Source organism: Polypterus senegalus, chromosome 1 (genome assembly GCF_016835505.1).
Source record: "Polypterus senegalus isolate Bchr_013 chromosome 1, ASM1683550v1, whole genome shotgun sequence".
NCBI lineage: Eukaryota > Metazoa > Chordata > Cladistia > Polypteriformes > Polypteridae > Polypterus > Polypterus senegalus.
The window spans coordinates 88,048,970-88,060,591 of NC_053154.1; the positions used below are offsets into that span (position 1 = coordinate 88,048,970).

General features: G+C 38.5%; 1 protein-coding gene across 1 annotated transcript; it reads right to left on the reverse strand.

Annotated features, from left to right (window-relative positions):
• Window positions 1-6,983: 6,983 nt before the first annotated feature.
• On the reverse strand, window positions 6,984-11,006 carry LOC120518040 (protein rapunzel-like). Its single transcript, XM_039740595.1, has 2 exons — window positions 10,924-11,006; window positions 6,984-8,294 (listed from the first exon to the last, which is right to left on the reverse strand). The coding sequence occupies exon 2, from the start codon at window positions 8,274-8,276 to the stop codon at window positions 7,608-7,610; it is 669 nt and encodes a 222-aa protein (XP_039596529.1). The 5' UTR covers window positions 8,277-8,294; window positions 10,924-11,006; the 3' UTR covers window positions 6,984-7,607.
• Window positions 11,007-11,622: the final 616 nt, after the last annotated feature.

Below are 11,622 nucleotides of genomic sequence, written 5' to 3' on the forward strand. Positions count from 1 at the left end.
TATAGACAACAAATGTTTACCCCAGAAATCCATCAAATATTAACCACTTAGAATCAAATTGAGCAGGGTAGGTCTCTTCAGATGTACATCCGGCGCCGCAAGTGGCAGCCATTCCAGCAGTTCCGTGTATCACTTTATCTTTTTACCTTTTCTCTCTATAGTTCTCTATTTAACTGATCATTTCTACCACTTTCTTTTATGTGGAATTGCTCCCTGGACACTTTTTACTACTTTTACTACTTGACATGGATTTTTACACGCCGAGACTCGCCTATTCAAGTTGTCAACTTCAAGCGCTGAGAAGAAATAACAATAATAATAATTCATTACATTTATATATGCCTGCACCGGTGTCGTTCCCTATTTACCTGACAAGGTAAGAAGGCGGTATCGGGGCAGCTGAGCTGGCGCTAAGATAAAAGCCAAGCGGCTTGCGAGAAAATGCCGCTATAAACCTTTGGTGCCTTCTGTGATCCTGGGAAATGTGAACTCACTACCAAATAAGATCGACGAACTAGCCACGCTGGTGAAAAATGTGAGAACCTACAGAGAATGCAGCTTCCTGCGTTTTAGTGAAACTTGGCTAAAAACTACCATCCCAGATGCTAACATGGAGCTACCTGGGATTAGCACAGTTAGAGCAGACAGAGACGCAAATACCAGCGGGAAGAAGAAAGGAGGGGGTGTCGCTCTCTAAGTCAATACAAAGTGGTGCAACTCAGGACTTGCAAACGTTAAAATCTCCACTTGCTGCAGGGACATCGAACTGTTGGCCGTAAGTTTGCGTCCCTATTACTTGCCCACCCCTCCTAACGAGTGACGTTATCCATTCCGCAGTTGCTAAGTTACAAACGCAGCACCCCAAGGCGCTTATGCTAATCGCTGGAGACTTTAACCAAATGACGCTGGACAAAACATTACCTGCCTTCTCCCAGTATGTCGATTGTATCACCTGGGGAAAAAGGACTATTGACCTACTGTATGTAAACGTTAAAGACGCATACAGCGCCACCCCGCTCCCTGCGCTTGGGAAAGCAGATCATACCTGGTTCTGCTTCAGCCTCAATACAAACCAAGAGTGAGGGCGCTACCTACAACTACACGCTCATTCAGGAAGTGGTCCCCTGAGGCAGAGCAGGCTCTGAGAGACTGCTTTGGAACCACTGACTGGGATATCTTGCAGGGGTCACATAGTGAGAATATTGAAGAGGCTGTTGACTGCACAACTGATTACATCAACTTCTGTATGGACATTTTAGTTCCAGTAAGAACAGTACACTGCTATGCTAACAACAAGCCATGGATTACAAGTGACATCAAGGGCCTGTTGAACCAGAAGAAAAGGGCTTTTAAAGGCGGTGATCAGCATGAGCTCAAGCGCGTGCAGAAGGAACTCCGAGTCCAGCTCAGGGCGGAGAAGGAGCAGTACAGGAGAAAGCTGGAGCAGAAGTTACAGAATAACAGCATGAAGGAAGTGTGGGATGGGATGAAGATCATCACTGGCTGCAGCTCGAAGAGGGGTGCCACCATCGAGAGAGACGTAGAGAGAGCAAACTAAATGAACAACTTCTTTAACATGTTTTACCACCCTAACCCACTCTCACCTCGGAGTACTGCATCCCCCAACCATCTTTTTGCTGATACTAGCATAGTAGAGACATCCCCACTCACAAATACAGCAGTGCAGGTGAGCAGAGAGCTGAGGAGACTTCATGCCAGCAAAGCAGCGGATCCAGATGGAGTATCACCATGACTGCTGAAGGACTGTGCGCTGGAACTGGGGAGTCCTCTACAGCGCATCTTCAACCTGAGCCTGGAACAGGGGAGAGTCCTGAGGCTTTGGAAAACATCTTGTATCACCCCAGTCCCAAAGGTATCACATCCTGGTGAGCTGAATGACTTCCGGCTTGTTGCTCTGACGTCACATGTGATGAAGACCATGGAGCGGCTGCTGCTTCATCACCTGAGGCCACAGGTCCGCCACACCCTCGATCCTCTGCAGTTCGCATACCAGGAGAAGGTGGGAGCGGAGAATGCCATCATCTATATGCTACACCGATCCCTCTCCCACTTGGACAGAGGCAGTGGAGCTGTTAGAATTATGTTTTTGGACTTCTCTAGTGCATTCAACACCATCCAACCTCTGCTCTTTAGGGACAAGCTGACAGAGATGGGAGTAGATTCACACCTGGTGGCATGGATCGGGACTATCTTACAGACAGACCTCAGTATGTGCATCTCGGGAACTGCAGGTCTAACATTGTGGTCAGCAACACAGGAGCACCGTAAGGGACTGTACTTTCTCTGGTCCTGTTCAGCCTCTATACATCAGACTTCCAATACAACTCAGAGTCCTGCAAATGTTCGCTGATGACGCTGCAATTGTGGGCTGCATCAGGAGTGGGCAGGAGGAGGAGTATAGGAAGCTAATCAAAGACTTTGTTAAATGGTGTGACTCAAACCACTTACACCTGAACACCAGCAAGACCAAAGAACTGGTAGTGAATTTTAGGAGGCCCAGGCCCCTCATGGATCCCGTGATCATCAGAGGAGACTGTGTGCAGAGGGTGCAGACTTATAAATACTTGGGAGTGCAGCTGGATGATAAATTGGACTGGACTGCCAATACTGATGCTCTGTGTAAGAAAAGCCGACTATACTTCCTTGGAAGGTTGGCATCCTTCAACACCTGCTATAAGATGCTGCAGATGTTCTACCAGACATTTGTGGCGAGTGCCCTCTTCTACGCAGTGGTGTGCTGGTGAGGCAGCATAAAGATGAAGGACGCCTCACATCTGGACAAACTTGTTAGGAAGGCATCTATTGTAGGAATGAAACTGGACAGTTTAACATCTGTGGCAGAACGACCAGCACTGAGCAGGCTCCTGTCAATCATGGAGAATCCACTGCATCCACTGAACAGTGTAATCTCCAGGCAGAGGAGTAGCTTCAGTGACAGACTGCTATCACTGCCCTGCTCCAAGGACAGACTGAGGAGATCGTTCCTCCCCCATACTATGCGACTCTTCAATTCCACCTGGGGGGGTAAACGCTAACATTATTCAAGGTTATTGTCTGTTTTTACATGCATTTTTATTACTCTTTAATTTAATATTGTTTTTTGAATCAGTATACTGCTTCTGGATTATGTGAATTTCCCCTTGGGATTAATAAAGTATCTATCTATCTATCTATCTATCTATCTATCTATCTATCTATCTATCTATCTATCTATCTATCTATCTATCTATCTATCTATCTATCTATCAAACACACACAGTAAAATCTATCAGCAGTGTTACAGAGCCAACAGCAGGTACCATTTAAAGCACCATAAGCACTTTTTGTGGATAAGCTGAGCCATTCTGGGTTATGTGAACCATTTATTTTCCAGGGATTCACCAGGAAGCATTGACTCAGATCAAAACGCAAAGATAGGTGCCAACACCTACTGTGTGTACCAGGAAGAGTTCCTTTTGAATTGTTCTCTCTCTTTCTATTACTCTTTACTTTACACCAAGTTGTCATGTATAACATTATCATGCAAGTACCTCCACTGTGCCTTGGGCATCCTAAAGAGTGGGAATACGCTATTTTGAAGACTTGCAATAATAAGGAACACTATAAAGTTTAAAGGAAACCCTTTTGGGTTAGGGTTAGTGTGAATAGGTCACCTGATTCAGATGAGAGCGGGCACTGGGCTAACATTATTTCTACATAATGCTGGCACTTAGGCCTAACTAAACTATTTGCTTAAGCATGAACTGAATATTCTAAATCAATCCTCACTGAGATCAGAAATCCCACATAACATCTTGCAAAAATAAGAGAAATGTCAGCTGTCACAAAAAACATTCAGCAGGTTAACAGAATGACAAATGCATCAATACTGCTATACGTAACCTTTACATCAGGCCATCTGCTTCACTTCCACTGCCATTTAAGTCAATGGAAGCATTTTCTTCAGTAGTAGAGATGTTGTGCTTAGGTAATTCAGCATGCACATACACTTTTTCCATCTCTATTGCAAATCCCCCCATACATACTATAAGTACATACAATACATACCTTCCAAAACCCACTTAATCCAAGGATATGAGGAACTCGGGGTTACCCTGGCACTGGGAATATTGCAGAAACAACCATGGACAGGTCATCAGTACATTACAGGGCACACACATACAAATGCCCACACTGTTGCCATTTTACATCTGTTAATTAAGGGAACTTTTGTGCCTTTGAAATGTTGGAGGAAATCCCACAAAGACAGAGGCAGAAGGGAAGATATCCACATTTCACCCAGACAATGAGTGGTTATTTAATTCACACCATGGATGCTGAATCCATTATGCAGCAGGTTTTAACCACTATACTACCCATTGCCACTCGTAACCTGTTGAAAACATAAATAAAAATAAAATATAAAGTCAGTCACTAGGAGGTGGTCATTTGAAAACTATTTTTCTGTTTTACAAAACATGCAAGGAATGTACCAGGTAGTAAAGGCTGTCATTATTAAAATCAAGTTTTGTTGGATTAGATGAAATTGTATCACCAGTTATTGTCTCAGCGGCCACTGTGACACAATGCAGACAAGTGAAAGATTTTTTTACACACTCACTGTTAGAGTAAGGGTATGTGCGAACGTTCAGATCATTCTTCATTCTTCGGTTCACGAACGTGTCTGAAAACGTACAAATCGGGTTACGACCAAAAAGTTCACCAAACTTTTTTCATCTGTTCACGACGACACACTTGGTTGACGAACAAGCTAGTTCCCCTTCTGGTTCGTACGCGCCGATGATTTCTGCATGTGTTCAGTCACTCCCTGTATTGTACATTGGTCTTGGTGCATCATGCAGAGGGACTCTTCCCTCAAAACTGTAACCTCTTCTCAACCTAGCTTCCTCCTGTGGTATAGCAGGTCTGCAGCTCCCGTCAAAAAGGCCAGTTTTAATAAATAATCACCGCACTTGCGGCTTAGTGAGGGGCCGTGGTGTTGTGTGGCCAAAGCGGTTCCTGAGGAGTTTGTGATGTGGGCATTTCTCACCTAAGTACACAGGTGAGAAGCGGGCCGCATCCGTAATTGTTCCCAGGAGCTGCTGATTGCCATGATTACCGCGCCTCTTCATAAATAGAAGCACGAGTCAGCTAAAGGGAAAAAGAAGAGAACAGGAAAGAACGGGAGGTTGCCGGAGAAGGAAGGAAAGCAGGAGGAGAAAGCCGGTGCAGGAGAGAGAGAGAGAGAGAAAGAGTGAGCGCGAGAGAAAGAGAGAATGAGCGAGCGAGCTCAAGAGAGAGAGAGAGTACGAGAGAGCGAACGCGAGCGAGCTGCTGAGCAGGGAGCCTGGGTGTTATTCAATGTTTTTACATTTCATTTACTATTACACTGTGCTATATCTTTATTCTATGGTATAATTAACTATTTTTGTACTTAAAAATCTTTAAAGAAAATATATTTACATACAGTTTGTACGGTCTGAAACGGATAAATTGTATTTACATACAATCCTATTAGGGAAATTACTTTGGGTCACGAACAAATCGGGTTACGACCAGAGGTTTGGAACAAGTTATGGTTGTGACCCGAGATTCCACTGTATTATATAAAAATAGTCCCACTCATTACAAATGAAAAAATGACAAATCCTATCAATAAACTCTGCTCCAATACACCTCAATGGCAAATACCTTTTACCAGAAGAGCCAGAATCACCCACAGTGGTCATCTCAGAATGTTACCAGAAAATTTTTTTGAAGTTTTTACCAGTTCATGAATATTAAAATATGGTATGGTGCTCGAAATTAACCTACACTATATCTTATAATATGACATTTTTGTTCCTGTCTTGTGCCCTTCTAGCTGGGATAGGCTCCAGCAGAACTCCCACGACCCTGTTCAGGACTAAGCAGGCTGGGAAATGACTGAATGGCATGAAAATGATGGTGATCTGTGCTATTTGTTTAATAAATTTAATAAGTAAATGTGAAATTTAATGTGATTTAAACAAAGTTTTAGAATAGTGTGATCTTAATTGTAACTGCAGTGAAACTTTGTGGATATTACGAAAAGCTAAAGTATAGTTATGGAAAACAATTTAGATCAGCTGACATATAATTTTAATGAAGAGGCTTTGGGTACTGTCAAGCCACATGCCCAAAGACATAATAATTAGGTTGATTGGTGACTCCAGATTTGCCCTAAACAAGCGTTGGCATATGTATGAGTGGTCTCTCTAATGGACTCTGTGATGGTTCCCGTTTATTGCAAAGTTACCCTGAATTGGATTAAGCAGAACTGAATATTATGTTCTGTTTTCATATAATGAATGAATGGGGATTAGTGACCTAGTACATACTGGCTTGCATTTTGAAAGATGTTAGCGTTTATCTCAATTAAAATAAGTGACAAGTCAAGTAAAAAGACACCTTTTATTGGCTAACTAAAAAAGATTACAATACGCAAGCTTTCGAGGCAACTCAGGCCCTTTCTTCAGGTAAGATGTAATCATGTAATCTCAATTAAAACTACAAGTCAGGTCACATGGTCAGAATATTAGGGCCATTTGGCTTTAATGTATACTAACTCTTCTAAATGTACAGATTGTTGCAGAATCTGGGAGATAAAGAAGTCATCTCTTATCATGGGATGGTAAGGAGACCAAGAAATAAAATACTTGTGAGAGAATCCTTGCAGAACACAGATCCATATGCCCAATCCAATCTTACAGACGTATGGAGAAAAGACATTTCTTGGCAGCACAAGATGTAAGGCAAGAACCTACTCAGGAAAGAGCACTAGAAGAACACAGCTACAAAGGTATAACCACCGGCAAAAGGAAAAGCAGATTATACAGGTTATATAAAACTGATTGGGAATATAAATCAAAGAAAGGAAAAACAGAAAGGAAATAATAAACCACTGACTAAACACAAAACATCTTAGCCACACCATTTCAACATCTGATAGGTTTGTTGGATAATCTTTATTGATTATATCTTTAACATGGCCAGAGCTGATTACAAATATTTCAACATATTTAAAAATATCTCTTATATCTAAAGGTCTTTGTTAAAGTCTCCTCATTCCTAGAAATTCATGACAACTGATTAAAGAAAAATGGATGAGTTACTATTAGGTGAACTACAATCACAAATACAAAATAACCGACAAAACAAATACAGCACAATAGTGATTTAAGTAATAATCTTTAGTTTATAATAGATCTTTTTTATAAGTATCAGCAGATAGAACAGAACAATAAAGTATATTGATTCAAGTTTCAACATTAGATACTGGAAAGCTGGAACAATTAAACAAAAACATTTGCCATAAAATGTATTACAAGTATATAAATTTTACCAGAGAACAGTCTATTATAAACTATATTACACTGGAAGAATGTACTTGAAATAAACTATAATGATTAGTTAAGGCACACTATTTAGATTAGTAATTTTTATAGCTTAAAGCACAAAAATTATAATATCTTACCAGTAGACATCATTAAGCAAATGAATTTGACATTATTTCAAAAGCAAAACCTGAAGCTACTGATGAATGATTGAATTAATATTTTGCTGACACATCTTTTTTCTCCTGTCATTTACTGACTCAGCTGGCTTTCTTTTAACACCTTTGCCAGTTTCCTATCCACATTTTCCATTTTTTCTTTCCACTCTTTGACACATTTGTCCACATTGTCATCAGTAACAATGCTGAAAGCCACAAGGGCAATAATTCCTTCTGCAAAAAGGCACTGCAGGAATGTGCACAGATTCTTCATAACTACCGGATCATTTCCAGAACTTTCTTTATAAACCTCCAAAATTGGCTTCCCAAATTTTTTATTTTCCCACATGACAACATCATAAAGGCTGTACAGATTTTTGCCATGTTCATGCTCTCTAAACACCCTTATGAAATTGTCGGTCTCCTGCTTAATTTTTTCCTTGGCATTATACATAGTTTCAAATGTTTTAAACTGATATTTAATGTTTGTCACAATATCATCATTCTCTAAGATAACTGACATTTTTTTTATCTGATTTAGTGTTGTATTATTTTCTTGTAAAATGGCATCTATATTTTTAAAAACTTCATCCAACTCTTTTGAAACCTCGCGGAGTTCAACTTTGTCCACAGCATTTGATATACCCTTCATTAATAATCCCACGATGCCAAACAGAGGGTGAACCGCTGCAGCTTTACATGATACTTCTGCGATGCCCATCCAAAGTCCACGTATAATTTGCTTAACTTCAGAGCTATACATGGTTTTCCAAGCAGCAAGCTAAAAAAGAAAAGTAACAAAATATCTAGTAATTCAAATGGTTGACATATTTAGTATAAATAATAAAAGAACACAACTAGCAGTAGGACTGCAACTTAACGAAGAAGAAATCACTCTTCAAAAACATTCTCTTGGCCAATAATAATTTATAAAAGTTAAAGAAATATTTAGATTACTTTTTCTAAGGGAAATTTGAAATTATTATTGATTGGAAAGTACTCTAATAAAACAACATTAAATCAATCAAAACTAATTGTATTTTATGGTTTGCAATTTTTAAAAAGAACACTTACTAATGTGTTTTATTCATCCCCCACTAGAATCCTATCCCAATAATACTGCGTGAAAGGCAAGAACTAAAGGGTACCACTTCATCACAACACATACTCCCTTGTGCCACAACTTAACCAAACACATATCAGCCTTTTGGAATGAATGAAGTAAACTGGATCAGTCAGGCTGGGACTGGACCAGGAGTTGAACACTGGAGCAGAGAGGCACCTTAACGAACTGCTTCACTGCCATGATGCCCCATGTCTTATTAATAATGTTGAAATTAGTCAGCACTACTTTAGCTCATTTATTACATTTTACAGATACTATATAACCATGGGTCTTTCTTCTTAATTACAGGATCATCCTGTACCCAAACGCAAATTGTGGATTACAAAAGGATATTATATATTAAAATACTAACTGAAATCTTTCCTGCTAAAACATACTTTTCTATGTTAATGTTGCTTATTATAACAATATTCACCCTGTCATTCAGTTTTTCTCTCTTCATCTGTGTGCCTCACCTCTTCAGCTGAACAGCTGGTTCTTAATTAACATTGGGGTTTTATTACATTTTTACGAATTATGTAGGACACACCAAAACACTCCAGGTAACTTAATGTTTGCTACAGTTCTGATATGCATATTTTGATTAAGGAGGTAGTACTAGGGTGTTGTATCGTGTTAGCCATTATGAATGTAGAGAAAAGCCAAGCAAAATGACACCTTTTAAAATAAAAATAAAAGGTGTCATTTTGCTTGGCTTTTCTCTTGATTAAGGAGGAAAATTTCATTCTCAACAAAGTGGACACATGAGTTGGAACTCAATGTCTCGAAAGTCATTTGATTCAAAATGTAACTCTTATTCAGTCTTAAGAGTGTAAGATATACATATAATAAATATAAATTTAATTTTAACGCCAATTCTTCATCTCTGTTATCCCAGGGCAGTGGGGAATTACAACATTTATTAAATGCCACACCAGCGTAGATCAAACATCCTATCACAGTCCAGCTATTTAAAGTCAGTAATGAATGCAATACACAAATCTTTGAGATATGAAATGAAGCTGAATGACCATGAGAAAACCTACACTAACATATGGAGAATCATGCCATCTCCAAACAAGCAGTGACTGCAATGCAAATTGATCTCAGGTTCCTTAAACTGTCAACAAACAGCATTTCCACTGAGCCAGTATAGCCTATGTCTTTAAACCAACGAGACATTTAATGCAATTATATTATAATGCACTCAGTACAAACCAAATCTCTTAGTAGTAATTTGAACAGCAGTGAATATTAATAGGCCATTTCCATAACTCACATACTGGCTTGGACACCTCTGTGTGGAGTATGGACATTCTCTCCTTGTTCTTGTAGGGTTTCTCCAGATGCCTTAGTTTCATCCCACATCGTAAAGACATGACTCTGAACTGAACAATTGCCTAACATGCTGTCAAAATGTCTGTCATATGTGCGAATGTCAGACCACCTTTACATTCTTCATGTACCATGTCTTTATGCATGAACTTTTAAAAAAGATTGGAAAAGGTTCAGAATATTGATACCTTATCCTTAACTTGGCCCAGAGATTCAAAGGCCACAAGTCACTTATTGATAAGTCATCTGCTTCTTTTGACAGTTTTGCAGTCAATACAATTCATTTGTCTAGAAAACATGGCTATTTAGAAACTGTTTTGGCTTACTCTTCTTTGTAGCTCCCCATCTTTAATCTTTCATTTATCTGTAATTGTTTATAGTATTCAGAGCTTCCCTAAAATCAAACCTCTTCCCTGTTAGATTCTGGAATGTCTCCATGCTTTTATCTGTGTTGTTAAAAGAGTTAATTTTCTTTCATTTGTCCATATGCATATATTTAAATGGGCTGGATAATTGATGGAGATATATATATATATATATATATATATATAAAGAGAGAGAGAGAGAGAGAGAGAGACACACACACAATGTTTCATCTGTCATTTTGTAATTTGTTATTGTGGAAATAGATTTTACTCCTTTTTTTCTTTTACATGCTGATACAGAATTTGAACAACTCCACTTTCTAGTGTGGTCTGCAAAGTATTTATGATGAGGCATCTTACTGTCAGTTTACTAAAAAAAAAAGCACTTCCTACACAAATATGAATTCAGAAATTATTTTTACAATGCATTGTGCAGCAAACCCTTTAACTACAACTTCAAAAACACTGAAATTAAAATGTTCATATCTCTGGAATTTACCATTAAATATATTACATATATCATGATATCAAAAAAGATGAAAACATTATTTTACTATATATCTAAATTTATTTCACAATTGTAAATATTAAAGAGTTTTCTGTACCTCTTTGATGTCAGGTTTTTGCAGCAATTCAGCAGATCAAAGGTATCTGGAAGACCAGTCTGTGTGTTTCTTTTACTTCTCTAATGTGCTTCCTTTATATTTAAATACTTTTTGGCTCCAATGATTGAAAAGAAAAGAAAAGGAGTGAACAGTTCTGATTTGTCCATTGAAATTTAAGTGGGTGTCCCCACATTCCTGGGAGGAGTCAATGAGCATATGAATGTGTTTTGTATTTTTTTGTAATCTCTTTCTTCAAAATTTGATCAGATCTCTCCTTTATTTTATTTGTCATTACTTTATATTAAAGTGACATTTAATTGTGACTATTCTTTTTATGTTGTAAGGTCATTGAAAGAAAATAATGAAATTATTAGTTACATTTTAGGGACAATGTACAGTATTGTTGTTATAAATTCCAGTAATGTGATTTTACTTCTCTTGCATTCTAACCGGATACATCAGAAAACTTTTGTTATAAACATATGTCTCACTTCAATCTGATCATTGCATATCTATGCAAGTCCATCGATACGTACAGTATATTCAGTAACATCTACACATACCTGTACATTCATCTAAAAGCCAATATGGAGTTGTTTTTTTAACACAATCTACAATTCATTAGGATGTGGAAAACACTGAACATGCAAATTACTTAAAGTTCTGGGATTAAAATACTATTTGACTCACATGGATGAG